General features: G+C 44.0%; 1 protein-coding gene across 11 annotated transcripts; it reads left to right on the forward strand.

Moving 5' to 3' along the window:
* dctn1b (dynactin 1b) lies at positions 1-24,600 on the forward strand. 11 transcript variants are annotated; one of them, XM_088432738.1, is made up of 31 exons: positions 1-140; positions 5,930-6,166; positions 6,975-7,047; positions 7,124-7,155; positions 7,851-7,871; positions 9,477-9,494; positions 11,148-11,168; positions 11,802-11,993; positions 13,428-13,625; positions 13,694-13,898; positions 14,117-14,195; positions 14,455-14,614; positions 15,224-15,328; positions 16,037-16,228; positions 16,313-16,429; positions 16,545-16,697; positions 17,166-17,332; positions 17,401-17,569; positions 18,381-18,449; positions 18,526-18,738; positions 19,295-19,456; positions 19,527-19,658; positions 19,730-19,858; positions 20,401-20,543; positions 20,614-20,747; positions 21,607-21,618; positions 22,336-22,445; positions 22,515-22,677; positions 22,758-22,831; positions 22,903-22,992; positions 23,826-24,600. In XM_088432738.1, the coding sequence occupies exons 2-31, from the start codon at positions 5,939-5,941 to the stop codon at positions 23,964-23,966; spliced, it is 3,702 nt and encodes a 1,233-aa protein (XP_088288864.1). In that variant the 5' UTR covers positions 1-140; positions 5,930-5,938; the 3' UTR covers positions 23,967-24,600. The 11 variants fall into 11 exon arrangements, with proteins under 11 accessions (XP_088288864.1, XP_088288857.1, XP_088288858.1 ...); XM_088432731.1 differs by lacking the exon at positions 1-140 and adding an exon at positions 2,814-2,974; XM_088432732.1 differs by lacking the exons at positions 1-140; positions 21,607-21,618 and adding an exon at positions 2,814-2,974.
* The last annotated feature ends 213 nt before the right edge of the window (positions 24,601-24,813 follow it).

Below are 24,813 nucleotides of genomic sequence, written 5' to 3' on the forward strand. Positions count from 1 at the left end.
CCGGCTGCTGCCTGACGCGGTCAATCAGGCACCTGCTCGGACACCTCAGCCCAGTGAGCCGAGAGCCTGGAGCATCTCCTCCACGGATGGACGCGAGTGGCCCAAGCCGAGCACCAAGCGACATTTTCGGATAAAAGCAGGTATGCTTCGCCACTTCGGTTCACCTGCGAGGGACTAGTTGGACTATTAAGACATATCGCGAGATATTGTGAGTTGTCATGATGCGTAAACGCGAGTTGCGTTTTCAAAGGGCAAGCTAACCGACGCTAGCTAGCTGGCTAGCCGAGGGAGTGTCCATCTTTGGCAGCCGTCAAAACACGCGTTCGATTATAATTCGATTATAAATCGATATAGGTCGAAACCACAAACTCAGTTATATCGTATATATGCCGCTTGTGCGTAATTAGTTTTCGTTGGCAATGAAAAATGCGTAGATTTCGTTTGTCTATTTATAATTTTGAATCTTAATTATTTTAACAGCAGGTGTACAACAAAATTGGGAATTTGAAGAGCTAAAGCTGGTTAGAATTATTATGCCGAATTATCTATACGTTTTGTGACGTAATTTGCTGTTGGATTTATTTATTTTTGCCAGTACAATTTAATTGTCCTACATGAAAAGTGAATCCCTAATTAGTTGCTAGTTTGTGAAATATGCGTGTTAAATGCGCTAGATGGCGCCAAATCTCACGTTCTCATTTTGTCCGTATTCCGTTGATTTTTATGCTAATAATATAACTTTGTCCCTAAATTTTAATTTGCAAACGTGTGTGGCGTTTCTTTCTCGCCAAAATATTGAATTTCATTTCATACCATGCAATATTTTTAGTATACTTTCTATGCTTTCAAATTTTTGAGTTACTGAAATCAACCTGTTTTGAAGGATTTCAAATGTTTGAGGAGTTTAAGATTAAAAAAAACCATAGATCAAAAGGTTGATTTTTTTTTCGTTTATTAGTCGAAATAGCATAGAATCAATATTTGTAGCATACGTTATAGACATTTTTTTGTCACTGTGACTAACATGTTTTGAAGGTTTCCTCTTTCGTATATAGCTGAGCAATTTTAAATGCTTAAAAAGCATTTTATATATAGATATATATTCACGTGTCAGTATATAAATATTTGCCATTTTAAATTCCATTATTTATAACGACTTGAGTAAATTTAAAGGACCCACACACCCTTACTTACCTTTTTTTTTTTTTACATTTGTTAGTATAATAATTTTGAATCAATAACTTTGTTTTTCCAAATATGTTTTTGTTTTGGTCTTTTTTTGTTTTCTTCGATTTGAATAAAGGCCAATTGTCTTTTTCTTGAAATGCATAAAGAATCATAGGCCTCAGTAAGGTTTAGTTTGAACAGAAATAGCTGTTGCTATATTTATAATAAGTGCTGCGGTAAATATGAATGGAAGTCATCAATGTTTGGAAAGAAGTCCTTTGTTGCCATGACTGTGCTCAATTGCTGTGACTCAGCTGTCCGCAAGCACAATTGTGCGTCCGGCGCAAAGAAACTGGCGCGATCCGGTTAATCCCGGCTATTTAGCGGGCAGGCCGCTCGGATGCTCGTCACGTCCATCTTTTGTCCCGGGACTGAATCAAAGCTGTTTGCTGACCATTTGGATCAAACGGGGCCCAGTGCACTTGTTTGCCGTTGCTGTTGGCGAGGAGTTGACACAATTTTATTTCTTGGGAGTTGCACAGATGTCACCGTCAAATCGTTTGAACTCATTCGATCCCGAAAACGTATTTTTACGGGGTTTTTTTAAGAGTCAAGAAATTCAAAACTTGGGACATTTTTTTTCTTTTTTTTTTACTTTACCCTGAAGCAGGGCTTCTCAGTTATATTTCGACAAGCCCCCCCACACACACACACACTCCATGCGCTGACTTTTCACTCATTCGATGCCAGGAATGTATTTTCGCGTCTTTTCAGAGTCTGGACATTCAATCCCTGAAGTATCGATCTAATACTTAAGTATCTGGAAATGAATGTACTCTACTTAATTATTGATTTAATACCCAGGCATCTAGGATTTAATATCCGGACTCTTAAAAAAACGTGAAAATACGATCCTGGCATCGAATGAGTTAATAAGATTATTATCTATATAAAGTGTGCTAGTATACCTAAATCTGTATCCTTTTTCATATTAACACAAGAAAAAAACAATATAAATCAACTTTCAACAACTGTTCATTATTTTTTTTTAGCATTTATACGGGTTACAGCTTAGTCAAAAAACTGAAAAAAAAAAAATACACTCCCGGCCGGGGGGGCCCGACCCTCTCTTTTAGAAGCATTGATCAAAAGGAATCAATCATTTTCGTCTTTTAGTGCATAATGTAAACAATTACTTCAGCGATGACCTAAAGTAATTGATTACTTTGGTGCCTGAATACTTCAAGTAATTGATTACTTTTGCACTTTATTACCTAAAGCAATCAGTAATTTTGCCACTGAGTTTTAATCGACCAGGGACTTTAATCATAATTAAAGTACCTATTAATCATAATAAAAAAAAATGTAAATATTATTTGTATTAGAAAACCGAATAGGTCTTGAATAATCGATTGATTGTCGCACAATTAGTGATGGGCAATCTATTATGGCTAATTGTAATTGCTTCTAGGTGCCACACGGTGGCGACAAGGAAGTTTAAATTGGAGATTTGTACACAGTCATAAACTCATGTTACTTAGGTAACGTACCTTTTGGGTAGGCTCAAGTTATTGAATTTGCGGGCGTTAGGACCCAGCATCCCCCCCTGTCTCATGCACTCACAGCGATGCGCTCAGGGTGCTTGCAGCCTCTGCATTTCAATGGGAGGCGTCAAGTAGGAGGAAGTTGTATCGGTGCCGCTGTGCTAGCCTGGTCACAGCGGTTTTTGTTTTTGTTTTTTTTGTCTTTTTGAAGAGGGACTGGATTTGGGCGCATGTCGCAAAGCAGGCGCGGCGCGCTCAGCCGGGTGAGTGCTCGACAGTTTCTGACTTCCGCTCGGAACTCAGGTGTCGTGACCATCAGACGTCAGGTGCTTGTTGTTGTTTTTTTTTTTAAATGTATTTTATTTTGTGACGGTGGAGGTTTACTTCCCGTTGGTGATACTTGTCCAATTCCGATGTGTCATCCCAGCGATGACCTCACTGCTCAGCGTTCTTTTATTAGCTAGGATGTCGTTTTCCGCACATTCCAAAATCTTATCCGAGCATAGTTTTGAAGATGCTTTTCACCTGCTTGGAGTTGGCCAGCATCAATAACCATCTCAAATGAGGCCTTTTAGCATAGCGTGGTTTAGCCTAGCATGTTAGCTTCAAGTTGCACTCGTTGGGAGTGCGGGAGCGTCCCCAATAATCTTCAAAGGAGACATGTTCTAAAGATCGGCCTTCTTTCCCTTGTTTATCTTTCCTTCCTTCCTTCCTTCCTTCCTTCCTTCCTTCCTTCCTTCCTTCCTTCCTTCCTTCCTTCCTTCCTTCCTTCCTTCCTTTCTTTCTTTTTCTTCCTTCCATCTTTGCTCCTTTGCCACCCTGCCTTCCTTCTTTTCTGCCTTCCTTCCTTCTTTCGTTCCTTCCTCCCTTTCTTCCATCTTTCCTCCCTTGTTTACCCTCCCCTGTTTCACTCCTTCCTTCCTTGCCTCCCCCTTTGTTCCTTCCTTCCTTGTCTTCATCATTTCTTCCTAGGTTCCTTCCTTTCTCCCTGGCCTCCATTTTCCTCACTTGCCTCCCCATCTTTCCTTCCTTCCTCCCTCCCTCCCTTCCTTCGTTCCTTCCTTCCGTGTCTTCATCATTCCTTCCTAGGTTCCTTCCTTTCTGCCTGGCCTCCGTCTTTCCGTCCTTCCTTCCTTCCTTCCTTCCTTCCTTCCTTCCTTCCTTCCTTCCTTCCTTCCTTCCTTCCTTCCTCGCTTCCTTCCTTCCTCGCTTCCTTCCTCCTCCCTTCCTTCCTTCCTTCCTCCCTCCCTCCCTCCCTCCCTCCCCTGTGTCTTCTGCCTTCTTTCCGTTCATTGCATCCGTTTTCAGTCACGCATCCTTCCGCTGTCCTTAAAGTGCTTTCCTTCTTCTCTTCCTGAGCCACTTTCCTCCATCATTCCTTTCTTTCACCCTTCCTTCAGTCCTTTCCCTGTTCCTCACAGCCGTTTGGGACGTTCTTGCATCATTTCTAATCACAGCTGTTTGCAGTCATTCACTCGATGAAGCTCCTTCCTTCTTTCCCGCCTTCCGTCCTTCATTATCTCGCACCCAAGTTGGGATCGCGCATCCTCCTCCTTTTATTGCCGAAGCCCACTTTTCTGCCTTCCTTCCTTCCTGTCTTTCGACTTCAATGATTTTCCTCTTGGTGGGGCTTAGGCTCGGCCATGCGCTATTATCTTTATTAACATTCCCCGAGAGATTGCTGCGCAACAAATGCTCTTTATGCTTTGTATGGCCTTGTTTTTTGTGGACGGTGGATTTCAGCTCAAACTCAAGTTAAGCAATGCGTCTTTCTCAACCAGGATGTGGTGGATGTTGCGCTCAAGAAAAATATTCCAAAAGGTCTGAAAATCACCCTCACAGTATTCTTACTACAGCTGCAAAAATGAAAAAAAAAAAAAAACTACGTTTTTATTTGATTTTTTTTTTTTACCGATCGGGAGTAAATAAGAACATCTATTTTTGGTGGTCGTATACTTTGCGAGTCTGCTCGACGTCAGCCTTGTCTTTTGAATCATCTGCTGAGTCACCCGCTCTCATGGAGGCACACTACATTTTGTTTTTTGTTTTTTGTTTTTCGTCCCTTGTGCCACGTCGTCGAGCGTAAGCTGTAGGCGTGTGCCTCGATTTGAAAACTGTAATGTTATTTTTATGGCATTAAATAATATTTGGTGAAAAAAATACAGGCATGCAATGTGCAAAGGGGTCGCGGCAAGACAATTTGCTCATAGGTTGCTCTAGGTTCCAATTCATTTACTCTCAATTTGAAAGGAAAAAAATGTACTGATCCTTTAATGGCATGAAATTATCTGTGATGTGAAAAATAAAGGCATACAATGTGCAAAGGAGTCACTAGAGGACAATTTGGCAAAAGGTTGCTTTTGGTTCCAATTCATTTGTTCTCAATTTGAAAGGAAAACTGTACTGTAATTAGATTGAATTAGATTTGAAGGCATACATTGTGCAAAGGAGTCACGGCAAGACAGTTTGCTCATAGGTTGCTTCAGGTTCCAATTTGTTTACTCTCAATTCGAAAGGAAAAATGGACTGATCGTTTGATGGCATGAAATTATATTTGATGGAAAAAATAAAGGCATAGAAGGTGCAAAGGAGTCACTACAGGAGAATTTAGCAAACGTTTGCTTCATGATCCAATTCATTTGTTCTCAATTTGAAAAGAAAACTGTAATTAAATTGAATTTGAATTCGATTTGAAGGCATACAATGTGCAAAGGGGTCACGGCAAGACAGTTTGCTTCAGGTTCCAGTTTGTTTACTCTCAATTCGAAAGGAAAAATGGACTGATCGTTTTATGGCATGAAATTATATTTGATGGAAAAAAATAAAGGCATAGAAGGTGCAAAGGAGTCACTACAGGACAATTTAGCAAACGTTTGCTTCAGGATCCAATTCATTTGTTCTCAATTTGAAAAGAAAAGTGCACTGTAATTAAATTAGATGCAATTAGATTTGCTGAATAAAGGCTTACTATTTTTTGGAAAGGGCTCACTACCGTAGAGTACAAGACAGTTTGGTAACGGGTTTCTTCTTGTTCTATTTAATTTGCTCTCATTCTGAAAAGAAAAGCGTACTCTTTAATGTACAGCATTTAAGATGGACTAATCTACAGAATGCTAGCAAATTGCAGGATAGCACAGAGAACATAAAAACCTTTGAAACAATATGGCCTGAGCTTAGCATCGGGTCGGCATCACATCCGAACGCTGTGTCGGACGCAGACGGCGAGGATGAGCTCGGACGGCGGAGGGCGGCCCCCCAAGGTGGGCTCCCCGGTGGAGGTGATCGGCAAGGGCCAGCGCGGCACGGTGGCCTACGTGGGCGCCACCCTGTTCGCCTCGGGCAAGTGGGTGGGCGTCATCCTGGACGAGGCCAAGGGCAAGAACGACGGCACCGTGCAGGGCAAGCGCTACTTCGCCTGCCGGGACGGCCACGGCATTTTCGTGCGACAGTCGCAGGTACGCTTTCGCCGCCCAAAAAACAAATGGTTCGCTGAAATACCATTCAGGCGTAAAACCATTTCATTGATTGCTGTTGCTTTTAATGTTTAAAAGAAATGTCTTTAAAACGTGGTTTCAATTTTAAATGTAAAAGAAGTATAAATGTCGCAATTTTTTTTTATTGTAAAATACAATTCGCGTTGTTTTTCAATGTGAATTATTTTTCACAATTATTTCGTAATCGCAGTTGAAAATGTTCCTATTACATACTGTATTCATGTACGATTTACAGTAATTGCTGGAAAAAAATTATATATCTTATATATATATATATATATATTTTTTTTTTTAATGCAGTAATAAAAGTTTGTACAAATTTTTAGCCCTAAAAACAATTACATTTTTTTTACTTGATTTGCAGTTTTGAATACAAATAATTAAACATGTTTTTTTTTAAAACACTAGATTTTTTATTATTTTGCAATTGCAACTGAACAAACCTTTTCTGCATAATGTACACATGTATTACATAATTGCTCAAAATAAATCCGTTTTTTAATGCACTTATACAATTACTCCAACAATATTTTACAAAAAATATTTTCATTGTTTTCACTGTAATTATACTAGATATTTTTATTATTATTTAATTGCAATTGAAAAGAAAGATTGAACAAAATGGTACAGTGTATGCTGCATTACAAATAACTTAATTTTACTTGAAAACTTATTGCGAAGTTTTGATTTCACAGACAAAAAAAAAAATCCAGTAAAAAAATGGAGAAAAAAAACTGACCTTGATGCCCGGTGACTTTTTTTGACTCAGATCCAAGTGATAGACGAGGACACCACGTCCCCGGAGACGCCCGAAAGCGGCTCGGCCAAGGTGCCCAAGCGAGGTGCGCATCGCCGTCTTTTTATTTGATTATTTGATTTATTTGATTGCTTCATCCTTCATCCTTTCTTTCCTCACAGACATCCTGGACACGTCCAAGTCCGGCAAAGTGGTGAGTCATATCTGCGAGTGTAAAGCTGTATCAAATCAAACGTGCATAATCCCAACATATCCGGAATCGCGCGGGTCTTCATTTTCTTTTTAAAAAGATACAAAAACGCACCGTCCCGATTTCCACTTTTCAAAATTCTGATTATCACTACAATGTACTCCAGTTCGCAGCGTATACAAAAAAAAAAATTGCCTAGGTGATATTCTCGCAATATCAATAAATCGACGTTATTATCAGAGGCAAATTACGTTTGGTAACAATCTTGATTGAAATTTGACAAAAGCAAAGTTGTATCGCATTCTTTCATCATAAATTGCAGGAAATTCCACGTTCAAAATGTTTCATTCGGACGTGTGAACGAGTACTTGTAGTGAATTAAATCCACCTGCAGAGGGAGACGTTTCATCTCTGACCACGCATGGTTCAAGTTCAAATAACTGTTATACCATAATGCTCATTTTTGCGTTTATAAAAAAAAAAAAAAAGAAAAGTGTGTGGTGTACTCCAAATGCAGACGTGAAGGTTGTCTGGACACGCCCCCTTTTTCTCCGGCATGCCGCCGATCATCTTGATTTTTAACGCTTCATCCTGCACTCCTTCCCTCCCTCCTTTCCAACATTTCTACCTAAATACCTACCTACCATCCTTCGTTCTTTTTACCCCCCCCCCCCCGCCCCCCTCCCTCCACTACGCAGCGAGGAGTCAAGGCCAAAAAGGTGCGGCATGTTTCCCTCACCTCGTTTTAACCGCCGTGGCAAGCGTAGCTCACCACGCGGCTATCAGGAAGAGGGCACGCCCATCGCTTCCTGTCACGTGACCATGCTCTCAGCTCTGGCCTGTCTTTCGCTCAATGTTGTTTGTTTTCTTTTTGTTTAGTTTTTTCCCAGTTTGCCGCACAGTACAGCAGATGATATGAAATATTAACAAAATAATACAACGATAGGAGGAGGACGTGACGATGTCGAAAGAGACGTGACACATTGACGCTTTTTTGCCGAGTGGGCAAACTTAAAACGCAGATTTGTTCCAAAATGTTCAAGGGATTTTCTTTCTGCTGCCAAGTAGCCAATGCTATCAAAATTCACGTCTATATTTATTATTGTAAAAAGGACCATAGATTTCGCCACATCTGGTTTCCATGACGATCGGGCCCGCCATTTTCTTTCCCACGAGCGGTAGCTGTGACGATCTCCGCTAATCCCCTTCTCGCAGCATGAGCGAGCCGGCTCTAAGAGGATTCCGTCAGACAGGGATGATGATGCTGCCAAACCAAAAATAACGTCACGTTTTTGTTTTGTTTTTTTTTTTTTTGGGTGACACTGGGTCGCGCAAAAGCAAAGAAAATGCATGGCAGTTTGCAACTCAGCCCAGAGCAAGGCAAATGTGTTTGATTGAAATATGAAACCACTTCCTGCCAGGAGAAAAGCGCCGCGCTCAGGACAGATCACATGACCCCAGCAGCGCCATGACTTGTGGCGAGTCGGCCAATCAAAACAAGCCACTTGAGGCCGCTTGATGGCATAGGCCAGCAAAGCGATGAATGACGTTTTTCTTAATATTCGCTCAATAGGAGTCCTAATCTTTGGCCCGTTATGATAAATATCATAAGAAAAGTAAAAAAACAAAACGAAACGTATTTTCCTCGTTATTAAAAGCCTTTACGTTTTCGAATGAAGTGGCCTTATAAACTGCAAATTTTCTTTTTGGAGTGAGGAATAGGTTTAGTCAAAATAAAAGGTCATTTCTTTTGAATTCAAAGAGTTAATGACATAAGAATAGGCAGAAGATTGTTTTGCTTGACTTGGGAGCTCACTTGTGGCTGCAGCTATTGATGGGGTGCATCGCCGTTGCTAGGAGACAGAGGTGGGGAGGGGGGGGGGGGGGGGGGGTCTGGCATCCGTGATGTCGCGGCTCATTTCTCTGCATTGCTTTTTTTTTTTTTGAACATTGTCTCTTCGAATCACCATCCCAGCCGGACTATTCCAGCGGTCGCCGTGGCGATGAGTGGGTAAAAAGGCGGAAAGGGGAGAGGGTGCATGGTGATGTAATGCGGGAGCAGGGGATTGGAGGAAGAGGGTTGGTCGGGGGGGGGGGGGGGGTGGGAGAGGCGAGGCGCCGCGATGTCAGAATGCTGCTGAGGCGCCGGGATTAGGACGAGGACGGGAGGCCGGGGGAAACGTCGCCGCCGCGACCATTTGCACCGCTGCAGTTCGCCGACCCGCCCGCCTTTGTCTCCGTCCGTCCGTCCGTCCGTCCGTCTGTCCTGAACGCCTCGTCTCTTCCTGTCTGTCTGTCTGTGTCTTGCAAATATGATGAGGCAGACGCCGGCTCCTCGAAAGGTACAGACCGCCCGCCGTCGCGACGCTCGCCGCGACGCTCGCCGCGACGCTCGCCGCGACGCTCGCCGCTTATCTGCCATTCCGATTTTTTTGCGTCTTTTTTTTCACGCTAGTAATTTTATTATTTTTTTTTTTTGGTCAGGTTAGCCGTTGGGGTTTAAGAGGCTGTCCGTTCTTATTTGGTTGGCTCGGACTAAATTCCGCGGAACGATCTGGCTGTAACACAATAAAGCATCCGATGCCACTGGCGAAAGCCGAGTTGGTGAGATGTGTGCAAAGTTTTGGAGGTTAGCAAAAAAAAAAATAGAAAGGGGAGGAAAATAAACAAGTTTTCTCGTCTTTCCTGCTTTGAAGTTTGAGCATCTAAATGGTAATTCAGCTAACTCGATTGAATCGACTTCAGTTTGATTTCTCCGGCGCCAATGTACGCTCCGGAAACCATGTCATCATCATCGGCGAATTATCCGTCATAATATACGTACTTAACGTATCACATGTTCTTCTATCTATGCCACTGACATATAGTGAGCACGGTGAAATGTTGGACAGTAACTTGCATAAAGGGTTGGCCAATATGGCCAAAAAAACAAAATGTTGATTATCTTCAACCAATCTAGAGCAAGGGTGGCCAAACTATGGCCCGGGGGCCATTTGTGGCTTGCGATACATGAATATACATTACACACGGGGATAGAATAATTATGGCTTTGTTACTTGTAAGTTTGTCTGGTTTTCTTTCGTTATAATATTTTTATCCTTTTTTTTTCTACTTTATAATATTTTTGGTCTCATACCGTATCTTCGGCTTGTCCTCCCATAGTGTTGTATTGTTCATCTTTCCAGCAAATATTTTTAAACTCCTGTCTTAATATTTTTGTGTTTTTTTTTCCTTTTCATTTCTATATTTTTACTTGTTTCAAATTTTTTAGCTTTATATCGGATATATTTATTTTATTTGCCAATATTGTAGATGACTATATTTTTATATTTTGTCATTTTATTTATGTATATTTTTTACAAATAATATTTTTGCGGAAAGGTAGTTATACAATCATTGCAATTTTTTTTTTTTAATTTTATTTTATTTTATTTTATTTTTTGGACATTGGTCATTTCAATCAATGCCCCCAAATGACAGCAGCTGTGTAAATGTGTGGTTTGACGGTCGTGAGCAAAACGAAGAAGCGCGTGAAGCAAATGGAAAGGGACCAAAGCGAAAGTGACGGTTGAGGTTGAGCCGGCTTCCGTTTTGGTTCCCGGCCGACCGGAGCGCAGCGTACAACGCATTCATTCAGCTCGCCGGCAGCGGCAACGGTACCGGTCGCCTCGTTTGTTCCAGCCGAGCGCGTTGATGCTTCGTGACCTTAGCAAGCAACATCACGCGCGCCCCGTCGTCTCGCTCCTTCTTGTTTTATTCCGACCTTTAAGCTTGCCGCGCGCTTCATTATTTAAAAACGTATTTTGTTTCGGGATTAAAAGATAGATTTAAGAATCTAAGGCCAGGTTTGGTCAACATTTGGAAATGGAAACGTAGCTTGCGCGCGTTGCGCCTTCTTTCTTTTTCCCTTCTCGAATGACTAACCCTGCCCGTTTGTTCCCTTGGTCTTCCCTCCCCTCCTCCTCTTCCTCCTCCTGCGTCTTCGTCGCCCTCAGACCACGGCCAGAAGGCCCAAGGTGAGACCGGGCCGTCCCGCTTTCAACAACTCCGTTTCTTTGGCGCAGGGGTCTGCAAACTTTTTCTGCCGCGTTGAAACTTTGCAGCCGGGCCACGCAAGCGGTTGATGTGCATACGGTTTATGCAAAAGATGACAATAATAGTCTTTATTTATTTTCATTTCATTATTTAGAATTCCACAAATGAGGATTGGGGCCAGGGAAGAAAAAAAAGGTGTCGGAATGACGTTAGCGATAAAACTCAGAATTCGGAATATTTTTAGTTCTCGCATTCATCGCGCACAGAATTCCAATGGCAAAATCACAAATTCTCATTCATATTTCTGACTTTATTCTCAGAATCCTGACAAAAAAACGATTCAAGTCAGAATTCTGAGAATGGCGTTAGATATTCTCAGAAATTTGAGAATAATTCTCAGACTTCTCAATAAAATAACCAAGTGAGAATTTTGAGTTCAAAGTTAGAACTTTGAATTTTAATGGAGAACTTTGGCAAAAGTCCAATTTTAAGACACAAGGTAAACTCAAATGTGCTTCACCTTTTTTAAAGTACAACATTAAAAGCGTTTACAAACAAAAGATCGCCAAGATCAAAAAGAGATATAACGCAGGTCGCCGCATGTTTTCCCGCAGCAGCCGAGCCGTCCCGCCGGCTCCGGGGCGAAGGCTCCGGCGGCGTCCGGATCCGCCTCGGCCTCGGCCTCGGCCTCCGCCGGCGAGATGAGCAGCAGCGAGGCCGGCACGCCGGCTCAGACCCCGTTGGCCGCCCCGCTCGTCCCCGCTCCGCACTCGCCGGGGAATCCTCCGCCGCCCGTGCCCAGCAAGGTCCGTACCGGCCGCTCCAAACATTCGCGGCGCCGTTTAGGACCGGCCCCTTTTCGATTTGGAGCCGTCCCCCTTTTGCGGGTCTCGGGTTCACAAATATGCCCGCCTTTGCTTTGAACGTGTTAATCCGGGCCCGTTTTATGACTCGTTTTTGCTTCGTTCATAAATCGTTGGTCAACCGAAGTCGACTTACCCGACTTGGTCGACCCGCAATATTGCTTAAATCCTTTATTGGACCTCTTCAGCTTTTGGGGATTGACTTTTTTTTGTGCGCGCGTGCCCTGAAATTCAGAGTCATACCATGTCCGCGTTTACGTGGATATCTGAGAGTAAGCGATGTGAATTTTACGAGCTTTCTGAGGCTTTTCTCCAGCTGCTGCCTAATTGCCATTCCCCCCCCAACCCCGGCAGGAAATTGCCACGGCAACACAGGTGCGTTGACACGGAAAGTGTCGTTTGTCAGTTCTAACAGCTCGTCAAAAGTGTGACCTCTAAAAATAGACGTTTACTTAATCTTGACATGCATGTTTTTCCACAGCACCCGCGTGTTCGTTGTTTTAACAAGCCGCAAATGAATCAAAGCAATGCTGCGTGCGACTTAGCATGACAATTAGCGCGCTAAATAAAACAATCTTTCCTATCTTTACAAACTACATTTTTTTGCAGTCACATTTTCAACACGTTGTCAATCATTTTCAGTTCCAATGTTCATGTTTTTGCGTGCGAAAGAGCAGGACTGTTAATAGATGAATCACAACTTGATATCAAATTTAGTATACACTTATTATCATTAGCGATGAGCAAGTACTGATAAAACGTATCAGTATGGGGATGATACCCGGCGTTATTTCAAGATATTGGTATTTGCAAGGGGAGCCGATACTTGAAGCAGTTTTATGATCATTAAGAAAAAAAATGATTAGATAGAAAAATAAAAGAATTATAAAAATAGAAATTTGCCTCGTGAAATTTCAAGGCAAAAAATGCATTGTTTAAAAATGTTTACATGTTTTTTGGATGAAACGCATTAGTGGTATCGCTACTTGGTATCGGTGACTACTCAGGAGCTATGCCATCGTACTGGTATCGGTCTAAAGAATATCGGTATCGAATGTCCCCAATTATAATATAGGTGATGTCTTTCAAGGGTGCCCTTCAAAATAAAAGAATGCATCTTCCATGTAAACGTGACTTTATTTTTGGAAACATGGAAATAATCCCAAACTTGTGATTGACATTGTAACACTGCATATGTCTGCAAGTAAGACCAATTTTTTTTAGTCCACCTATTTTGAAGTACATCCCCATTTGGTCAACTTTCCCCCCCTCCATCCTTACTGTTATAATTACAGGACATAATATTTAACTGTTTTCTGTTATTTTGTGAAAGAACACAAGAGAATTGGGGTTGAAAAATGCGCAAACGTATTTCAGGAGGAGGAAGCTCTGCGGGCTCAGGTGAAGGACCTGGAGGAGAAGCTGGAGACCCTGAAGGCCAAGCGCAGCGAGGACAAGGCCAAACTCAAGGAATCGGAGAAGCACAAGATCCAGCTTGAGCAGCTGCAGGAATGGAGGAGCAAGATGCAGGAGCAGCAGGCCGAGCTGCAGAAGCAACTCAAGGAGGCCAAACGGGTACGAGGGGGAGAAAAAAATATCCGGGTGGATAGCGGCGTCCGACCTTCTGTGACGTCTGCCTGCAGGAGGCCAAGGAAGCCCTGGAGGCCAAGGAGCGCTACGTGGAGGAGATGTCAGACACGGCCGACGCCATCGAGATGGCCACGCTGGACAAGGAGATGGCGGAGGAGCGCGCCGAGTCCCTGCAGATGGAGGTGGACTCCCTGAAGGAGAGGGTGGAGGAGCTCACCATGGACCTGGAGATTCTCAAGCACGAGATTGAGGAGAAAGGTGGTCTTAAAAAACCTTGGGCGCTACTTTGACCGTTTTGGGTCATTTTCTTCCGCGTCATTTTCACGATATTGAAATGGTGGTGAAATTACAGCTCCCGCATGTTTTCTTTCAGTGCTTTCCCTTTAACAATAAAATGATTGGACAAAATATCACGCATGGGTTAAACATGGAGGGAAAAAAGGACTTGAATCTTATTGTGTGTGTGTGGTTGTCAGGTTCTGACGGAGCCGCGTCCAGTTATCACGTCAAACAGCTGGAGGAGCAAAACGCCAGACTGAAAGAAGCGTTGGTCAGGTTAGTAGTTTTTAAATGTAAATATACCATTAAATAATGAAATGAAAGTGTCAGTTTACTCATTCAATGCCAAGGACGTATTTTCACGTTTTTTTTGTTTATTTTAAACATTCCAGACATTCAATCCCAGATTCTTAACTCTTTAAAAAAAACATGAAAATACGTCCCTGGCATTGAATGAGTTAAATGTTTCATTTCCTCCAATTAAATATGATTCCATATTAATTGGCCTTCCTCACTGGTTTCCCGCGGACGTCAGGATGCGGGATCTGTCGTCGTCGGAGAAGCAGGAGCACGTCAAGCTGCAGAAGCAGATGGAGAAGAAGAACGGCGAGCTGGACGCCTTGCGGGGCCACAAGGAGAAGCTGCAAGAAGAAATGGCGGCGGCCGAGAAAACCATCGATGAGCTGAAAGAGCAGGTTGCCTCCTCGCACGCTCGTAGGCCCGCTTCTTCTCAAATAGGAAGGAAGCGTAGGCAAAATTTCCATTTTTGCTTTTGCGCTGTATAGTGTAGTTAAACATCTCCGGCACCAGATGGTACCGTGGCGCTCTCGTTGAAATAGGAATATTTATCATGTCATAATTTGAGTATTATGACATTTGAAGACTGGCATTATGGGAGTCCAGGCTAAGCCAGCCATTGAAGTCATTGAAAGGCTTGCCGCTAGCGCCGCCTTGTGGTTTTGGGGTGTCAACGCAAACATTTCTATTGCGCCCCGTTCGCAAGTATTGAATGCAAAAATGGGGCGAAATGCATGATAAAACATTGGGTTTTCAACATGTCCAAAATTGACAATAATTCCAATTTTGAATGGCAGTAAATGAGCTCGACATGGGCTAAATTTGACACCTATAGGGTGTACCTCTCCACTTCTCCTTTGCAAGCGTTTGGAAAGGACGGCAACGTGGCGCGACGCATAAAAAATACTGACATGAAGAAAACGCACAATGTTTTTGTGTTTGTATTGATATTTGGGCTATTACTGTATACAATCATTTATTTTGATGCGTTTAATGATGATCATCAGGTGGATGCAGCTTTGGGGGCGGAAGAAATGGTGGAGACTCTGACGGAGCGCAATTTGGATCTGGAGGAAAAAGTCCGGGAGCTGAGAGAGACCGTCAGCGACCTGGTGAGCGCTTCAAGTGGTGGTGGAAAAACCAACGCTCGCCAAAATTAATACGTTTCAAATCAACCTGAAGAAATTGTTTATACAAAGATGGAAACGGAGGACACTAAGGCCAAAAATGAAGCTTCAAGAAGCTTCATGAAGCCCTTGTTGTGTTTGTTGACACCTCTAGGTGGCACTTGCCATTTCTTTTTAAAAAAAAAAACAGAAATGCAACCAAAATACAAGTGCTTCATGAAGCATCTCGAAGCTTCATTTCCTCTTCACTAAAACTGAACGAATTCCTTCATGCAATTCCTTACCCGTTCCTCAAATCCCTTTTTTGAGACGGTGCCATCGAGAGGAGGGGTCCCCAACCTCAAGCGGTACCGCTTTGCGGATCAACCGGTGCCACGTGGGCCGTACCCGAAAAAATGCCGTTTGGGAACTGATTTGGTTTCTCCTTTAACAGGTCATTCATTCGTGCTTTGTTTGGCTTGATCTTTGTTGTTTGGCGCCGCCTCTGGCCGCCGCTGATATTACACTTTGTAGCGAGGGAGAACGGCGCGGTTTCTCGAAAACGCCGGTGCCGTTTAGAGGGATCAAAAATACAACCCCTGCCTCCAGAAGCATCGTGAAGCTTCATCGTTGAATCGTTCAAGCACACTTTTCAAAACGAAAAACGTTTTGTTTTTTTTCGTCCGTCCGGATGGGCGTTTGGAACGGTGGCAGGAAGCCATCAACGAGATGAACGACGAGCTGCAGGAGAACGCCCGCGAGACGGAGCTGGAGCTGAGGGAGATGCTGGACCTGAGCGGGGCCCGGGTCCGAGAGGCCGACAAGCGGGTGGAGGCGGCGCAGGAGACGGTGGCCGACTACCAGCAGACCATCGGCAAATACCGGCAGCTCACCGCGCACCTGCAGGTCAGGCCGCGCCTCCTTCCCGCTCCGCGCCGCGCCTCCTTGCCGCGTCGTCCGACTCGGGTCCGGCGTCCCGACTTTTGACAGGAGGCCAACCGGGAGCTGACCAGCCAACGGGAAGCCTCGGCCGAGCTCCGGCAGCAGCCGCCCGCCGAGACCTTTGACTTCAAGATCAAGTTTGCCGAGACCAAGGCGTACGCCAAGGTACCCGCCCGCGGATCATTCGCCGGCGGCGGCGGCCGCGGACGACGCCATTGGTGGATGGAAAAAGAAAGTAGGGAAAAAAACGGTTTTTCGAGGGTGATTGTCTCCGGCGTAGGCCATGGAGATGGAGCTGCGTAAGATGGAGGTGGCCCAAGCCAACAGGCACGTGTCCCTGCTCACCTCCTTCATGCCCGACTCCTTCCTGCGCCACGGCGGCGACCACGACTGCATCCTGGTGCTGCTGCTCATCCCCAGACTCGTCTGCAAGGTAAGCGCCGTCCAAATTGCAAGTATGACTTGCTTTCAAGTATTTTTTCATGTTGAAGAAGACAAAGTTTTTTTCCAATTTCTAATGTAATTACATTGTGGAAACTTTTTTCCTCTTCTAAAAAATAGAAGAAAATTACTTATATTATTATAAGTCAAGACGTGTATGATTTAAAATGAGTGATTTTCATATCGCGATTTTTTTATTATTGCAATTGAATTACACTTGTAAGTTTATGATTCATGATTACACTTGTAAATTTATCATTTAAAAAAAACAGTTTACTATATACTCATCCCTTTTTTCTTTTCCTTTTAAATATTTTACGTTCAATCGATTTATTCGTTCAAATTTGTCATTTTTTCCTGTTCACTGTGTTGAATATAACCTTTCAACTTTTTCTAGTTTAAAAATCTTATATTTCCCATTGTCAAAAAAAGGGATCTTTTGTTTGGGTGCCGTGCGCAGGCGGAGTTGATCAGCAAGCAAGCGCAGGAGAAGTTTGATCTGGGCGAGAATAGCGCGGCCCTGACGGGCCCGGGCCCGCGGGGCTCGGCGGGCGAGCGGCTGAGCTTCGCCGGGGGCCTGGTCTACTCGCTGACGCTCCTGCAGGCCACCCTCCACAAATACGAACGGTACGTACGCCGACGGCGGCGCTGCGCGGCGGAGGAGGAGAGGTCGGCGTCAAAACGTCCGGCTTCAGGGCGCTGTCCCGGTGCGGCGCCGACGTGTACAAGAAGATGGGCTGTTTGTACCCGGAGATGAGCGTCCACGAGCGCTCGCTGGACTTCCTCATCCAGCTGCTGCGCAAGGACCAGCTGGACGAGACCGTCAACGTGGAGGCGCTCACCAAGGCCATCAAGTACTACCAGGTGACTCTATATATAAAAAAAAAATTTTTGTTTGTTTTTTGGTTTTTTTGTTTTGGTTTTGTAAAATCACAAACTACTCTTGTGATAAACGGTTTGTAATTGTGTCTTTTTCTCTACTATAGTGCCGTATCCGAAATATATTCTAACGATAGTGTTATAAAATCGCAAAGTATTGTAGTAATACTGATGAGAGAATGGTCTTAATTATGAACTTTTTTCTCATTATTTTTGTACCAAATTAATCTAGTAATAATAATTACGTGAATTTGGAGAGGAGTAGCGTTGATGTCTTTTTTCATACTATTGCCTATAGTGATATCAGAACTTCATTCTCGTCATTTTTTTCCTTATTTTGGGCAAGGGGTCAGAACGATGTCGTTTTCTGTCCTATAGTGTAGAATCAAATGTACTCTCATGTTCATTTATGCAAAAATCACAAAGGACTCTTGTGATAATTGTCATTTTAGGGGAAGAATGCTCTGAACTATTTCTTGTTTGCACTACGGTGTAATAGTAGAACTTTTTCTAAAAATCACAAATCCCTCTTGTAATTCTAGTCATGCCGATTTGGGGAAAAGCGTTTGTCTTTTTTATGCTGCTGTCGAGTAAGATCAAAACTTCATCCTCATCATATCTTTCCCTCGTCATAATAATCACGTTATTTTTTTGGAAAGGGATCGAATCCCGTCCGTTTCTCTACCAAAGTGTCTAAAAAAATCCCGACTTTTTCTTTCGACTTCATCCCAAGTTCTCCCGCGATTGTTAACTCTTTCAACGCTTCTTCATTTTCCTTTTTTTCTTCATGCTGCAGCAACTGTACAGCGTCCATCTGTCGGAGCAGAGCGAGGACTGCACCGTGCAGCTGGCCGACCACATCAAAGTGAGCCCCTCCCCCCCCCAAAAAATTCTCTTCTGCGGCATTTGGGTCGTCCGCCAACGGGGCGCGCGGGTCCCAGTTCACGCAGAGCGCGCTGGACTGCATCTGGGTGGAGGCGGGCCGCCTGCGGGCCTTCCTGCACGCCGGCCAGGAGAAGGCGCCGCTGGCCGCGCTGCTCAAGGACCTGGAGACGGCGTGCGGCGACGTGCGCCAGTTCTGCAAGAAGATTCGCCGCCGCATGCCCGGCACCGACGCGCCCGGCATCCCCGCCGCCCTCCGCTTCCCTCAGCAGGTCGGAAAAAAAAAAAAAAAGCACTTTTTCAATCATTTTAACCCCTGTGGCATTATCTTGCTTATTATGGCAATTCTTTTTTTTAATTATTATTATATAAACGTATCAATGGGGGGAAAAAAAAAACACTAGGGAGCTGAAATTTTCATTAGATGATTTCAAACGTGAAAAAATGTCACGTTTTATGCAGCTGGATGTGCCTGATTTTGTGTACACAAATGATCAGGGTCCAAATTTTGGACCGTATAAAATAATTCCAATTTTTCAGATGCATTCGAATAGGATTTATGCCGTTGCTTTTCCTGCAATTTTTGCAACGGAAATTTCTTCGTCGACTCGTATTTCGCCTCAAGACAGTAGATGGCGGCGGAGAACAATTAACGGCGACGTCTTAAAGAATAATCGAGCGAACGTACCGTTTTCGTTCTTTTTTTGTGGGCATTAATAAATGGAACCAAAATCTCACTGCATATAATTTGCAAAGACTGTCAGACTTGTCAAATAGGAACAACCAAGAGCGCTCCAAGGCGTTTGGTTAGCGTGCCTTTGCGGGCAGGTTTCGGAGACGCTGCGGGAGTGCCGCAAGCAGCTGACCTGGGCGGTGGCGCTGCTGCAGGAGGCGGCGGCGGCCGGCGCCCAGATGATGTCGCCGCTGGGCGAGCGGGAGGGCCTGGCCGCCGACGAGATGGAGGACGCGGCCTTCAAGGCCGCCGAGCAGGTGGCTTCCAAACGCTCCGTCCCGTGGCAAAATTGAAAAGCGCCGCTCACCGCCGGCGCCTCGGCTTCAGATTTACGGCGGTCCGGGCGCCGACCCGTACGAGTGCCTGCGTCGCTCGTGCCGCGTCGTCGTAGCGACCATGAACAAGATGGCCACCGCCATGCAGGAGGGGGAGTACGACGCCGAGCGCCCGCGCCCCGAGGTCACCTTTCCCCCCTCCTCCGCGCGCGGCCAAACTTTGCTCTTATTTCTTTGATTTTTTTTCATTTTCAGGCCCCGCCCCCCGTGGAGCTGCGCGCGGCGGCCCTCCGCGCGGAAATGACGGACGCCGAAGGTTTGGGGATGAAGCTGGAGGACAGGGAGACGGTCATCAAGGAGCTCAAGAAGTCCCTCAAGATTAAGGTCAGCTTGGCAACCCTAAAACGAATTTTTGCTCTCTCCAAAAAATATCAGGAAGACAAATGGACTTTTGATCAAAACCAAGCACAAAAAAAACGTCTTTCTTAGCCCTGCAAATACAAAAGTGGATTAGAATGAGTCAAGATAAAAAATGATGTCAGGATTCCGACTTGAGAGCTCCGACTTTCAAGTCAGAACTGCCACGTTGAAAGGAAAATCATTTGGATGGAAAAAAAGGGTTTTTCTTAAAGTAGTTTTTCTATTAAAAAAAATCCGTTTTTCAATAAATCGTTTTTCTCTTCAAATTGCGGCTTTTATCGTGAGAAAAAGACATTTGTAAAAGGAAAAAAGGGATTTCATTTGGGGAAAATGAATTATTAATTAATTCTCATCGGGAGAAAAACAATTTTGCTAAAAAAACCAAACATGTTCAAATTAGAAAAGCAATGTTCCCGAATTGGTAAAAAAAAAAAGAATTTTTTTGGGGGGGGGGGGGGGGGGGGGGCCATCAGGCTTATTTTCTCCCACGCGGCGTCTGGGTTCAGGGCGAAGAACTGAGCGAGGCCAACGTGCGTCTGAGCCTGCTGGAGAAGAAGCTGGACAGTTCGTCCAAGGACGCCGACGAGCGCGTGGAGAAGATCCAGACCCGCCTGGACGAAGCCCAGAACCTCCTCAGGAAGAAGGAGAGGTGAGCGCCCTCTGCCGGCCCGGCCTCGCTCCCGCCCTCCCCTCTCAGCCGTCCCCCGCCTCCCCCGCAGGGACTTCGAGGAGACCATGGACGCCCTGCAGGCCGACGTGGACCAGCTGGAGGCCGAGAAGGCCGAGCTTAAGCTGCGCCTGGCCGGCCAGGCCAAGGCGCCCGCCGACGCCGCCGACGGACCCGGCTTCCCAGGTCTGCCCGTCCCGAACCAAAAGTCCAAAAGACCAAAAATGGAGAAAATCCAAACTCAAAATGACAGAAGTGAAGAAAATCCAAACTCAAAATGACAAAAATGAAGAAAATCAAAACTCAATATGACAAAAATGAAGAAAATCCAAACTCTAAATGACAAAAATGAAGAAAATCCAAACTCAAAATCACGAAAATGAAGAAAATCAAAACTCAAAATGACAAAAATGAAGAAAATCAAAACTCAAAATGACAAAAAAGAAGAAAATGGAAACTCAAAATAACAAAAATGAAGAAAATCAAAACTAAATAACAAAAATGAAGAAAATAAACTCAAAATAACAAAAATGGAGAAAATGAAAACAAAAATGAAAACTAAAAATAACAAAAATGAAGAAAACTAATAAAAACTCATAACAAAAATGTAGTTCTTAAGTCAAAAACTGGGACAGTCAAGTCACAAACTCATAAGATTTAAGTTGACTTAAGAAGGAAGAAAAAATTTTCCACACAAAAAACTGCATTGGAAAAAAAAAGGCATTTAGGGGAATTCTTGAGCTGCGTTTTTGCATCAAATGTTAGCGCAGGAAGTTTAGATGTTAGCACAGGAAGTTTAGATATTAGCACGGGAAGTTTTCTTTTTTTTTCCCCGCATATTACTCCAAATCTTACAGGATTATCTTCAAATGAAATATGTATTTATTTGTTTTGTACCTTTGCAGGAAAAAAAATAGCATTTTTAGTTTTTTTTCTATACATTTTCACTAATCAGCAGACATTTTTTCAATAATTTTTCCCTAAATGTCTTGGTTGCCACTCTGATGTCAAATTGTTTTTTTTTTTTCCCTGGCCAATTGTGCAGAAGAGCAAAAAGGTAGCAAGCCGGCATGCCATTTGCACGTCTTTTGTCATGTTGTCTATCCCCAGCCCCTCCCAGAAAAAAAAAACATCAATCTTACAGAAAAACATGGCTTTTACGGAGAAAAAAAATGGCTGATTTTTTTTTTTTCTCCACTGTAAAACCCAAAATCATTTTACTCTTACAAAATGATTCTAAATGATCAAAATATTATTTTTTTTTCACTTTTTTTGTGGTTAAAGTTTTTTTTTATGAGAATAAAAAGGCCAATTATTATCAATATTAAAAAAAAAAAAAAATCCAACAGGACGTTTTATAATTTTTGAAAATCTCCAAGAAAACCAAGCTTGAAAAAGTCACCACCTTGAACTTTCTTTTTGGGCTCAAACTCGGAAGAACAAGTCTGAATAGAAACATTTCATCGTGGAAAAGTCCAAAAATGTCCGTATTTATTCATGTTGTTTTTTTTCCCACCCTCGTGCCGTATTTTGACACATTTTGGATCGTTTTGTTCCACATCCTTCCGGCGCTATTTTAGCCAAGGGATGCCAAATTCCTGCCGGCGGCCGTCGAACTTTGACCTCTGGTCACCGTCCGGGCGCAATTTCAGCTCCCCCTTGTCTTTTGTCGATGCTTTGAATGGCAAAATCCGGCACGCGGGTAAAAATGCCAATTTTCCTTCTTTTTCTTCCGTTGTTTTGCGTTTCCCGCCCGCCCGCCCGCCCGCCTCAGCCGGCGCGGCGTCGGGCATCCGGGTGGTGGACTCGCCGCTGTTGACGCGGCAGCTGGAAGCTCAGCGCCTTTGCATCAAGCGGCTGAAGAACCAGAACAACTGGCTGAAGGTAAGGCCGGCCGGATGGACGCTTTTGGCGCTTTGGGCGCTTTTCCCAGGCGGCGCTTTTCTTTGGCAGGCGGAGAAGATGCGCGGCCAGCTGGCGGCGCTGCCCCCGCTGCGCGTCAGCAAGCCGGCGCCGCTCTCCGCCGCCCTCTGCAGGAAGACGGACCAGCTGCTGGCCACGCTGCTGCGGATGAGCGCCGACGTCAAGGTGGTGGACATCACGGGAAAATGCCCCGGTACGCCTCGGGGCAGGGGGGGGGGCAAATTTGCCGCCGCCGCCGCCGCCGCGCCTTTTTCATGGCTTGTGGCTCGGCAGTGACGCCCGGCGCTCAGCTGCTGGAGCGGACGGCCCGCCTGCGCTCGCTGCGGGACGCGCTGGAGCGGCTCGAGGTGAGGCCGGGGCCGGGCTCGGGCGGGCGGGCGTTCGGGCGAGCGGGCGGCTGACGGCGCGCTCCGCCCAGGGCGAGGTGGCCGAGCACGTGGTCAAGCAGCAGCCGGCCGGACGCGCCCCCTCGCACTTTGCCGCCTTTCCCTCCCCCGCCTTCCTCAAGGTCAGTCCCCCGCCTCCAAAATGGATTTTTTTGGGTATTATTGGCATTATTACCTTCCCGACTGTATTTATTTAATTTTTTTTTTAAGTTATTGAGAAGAGGAAAATGGGTTTTTGTTTGAAAAATGGCGCAAATCGTTTCAGGAAAAATGCGAATTAAAGTCATTAAACAAACAATCAAACATATATTTGGATCTATTGCTAAAAAAAAAAAATGAAAGAAATTTAATTTTTATTTTTTGTAACAAATTTTTACATTTTTAAAAAGAGGTTTGTGAATTTTTTTAATTCGAGAATACATTTTAAACTTCCATTTCTGTGTTATTAAAAAAATAGATGAAGAAATTTGCAGGTTTTTTGAAAATTTGAGAATTTTTTGTAAAAATTTGTCAATTTTTTAATTTCTATGTCTTTCTAAAATATGTTTTAAGATATTCTTGAGTAAAAGTCAGACATTTTCAAAAAAGAGAGAAAAAAATAGAATATTTTAAGTTGCTTAACTTTTATAAAACGTTTTTGTAAAATTTTGCCAGAAAGTTTTTTTTTTTTTTAATAGTTCCTGAGAAATTAAAAATGAGGATATTTTTTAAGGTCAATTTGCGCGTTTCAGAAAATAAATATTTTCATAGATGAAGCTAAAGTTTAAAAAAAAAACGTTTCTGTTCATTTTTTTCAGTTTATTTTAGACACTGCCAAAAATCACCCAAAAAACTCCTTAAACATTATTTTCAATCCCTATTTTATATTTGTATCGATTTATTTTAAGAGACTTTGGCTTTTCCGGAAGGTAAAAAACCCCAAATGTTATTTTGGTTGCCTTTTGTGTGTTTTGAGGCCAAAGAGGAGAAGGCGGCCCCGCGGGAGCCGGTGGGCCGGGTCCTGGTGCCGTGCCCCCGGGGTCAGGAGCAGGTTCACCGCGTGCTGCTGACGCAAGCTCAACTGCGCCGCGTCCACGGCCTGCTCTTGCGCGACTGAACCCCTTCTGGGCAAAACCGGGCCTCGTGAGGCGCTTTTTTTTTTTTTTGCTCCTCTAGATGGCGCCGTCGCTTTGAAGCCGCAGTGGAAATTGCCATGGTTTATTTATCGAAAGCGGGAGCGCCATCTAGAGGGGTAAGAAAATATCACAAGCGCTTCATGAGGCGCCGCTTGGCTTATCGTGCGTTTTTTTTTGTTTGTTTTTACGTCCAAGCTGAGTTTGCACATTGGCGACAAAAAGTCAAAGTGGCCTTCTGTGACTTCTCCATATTTGTTTATTTCAATAATCTATCGAGCTGCGGAATGAATTCCCAATTTCCTGCAATCTTTCTGGACCGTTATGACTTGAATGAAAAAAGAAATCCAACGAGCGCTCAAGAACAAAACAAAGCAAAGCGCCGGCGCAAAAATATGTCGATTTGTTTTGTTCTTTTGAACTGGAGGAGACGCAGAAGGGCGTCGTGAAGCATTTAGCACTTTTGATTTGAAGGCAAGTGTGCCTTCCTGTCCGGCAGCTCCAAAATGACTTTCGTTTTCTTTGGTTTTAGCAGAAAAAAATTGTAGAAGTTTTGTGTGGAATGTGCTGTGTATTGATGCCGAACGCTCATTAATAAAGTGGAGCCCGTCAAACCACGCCCTTTGCTTTTTAAGAACTATTTTATTGGGCAAAAATAATCTCAAACATTTGTGGTCAAAGAGTCCACAATAAAAGCCTTACTGTGCATATTGTTGTTAGTTGCTGAAAAAAAGGCCTTACCCAAACAAAGCTTTTCGACACTCATTTCTTACGTTTTTTTCTTTGCCTTACTATAGACTGTTAGTTTTTGCAAAGAAAAAAGCCCTAGTA

Source organism: Hippichthys cyanospilos, chromosome 14 (assembly GCF_059441005.1).
Source record: "Hippichthys cyanospilos isolate Australia breed blue-spotted pipefish chromosome 14, RoL_Hcya_1.0, whole genome shotgun sequence".
In the NCBI taxonomy this organism is placed as follows: domain Eukaryota; kingdom Metazoa; phylum Chordata; class Actinopteri; order Syngnathiformes; family Syngnathidae; genus Hippichthys; species Hippichthys cyanospilos.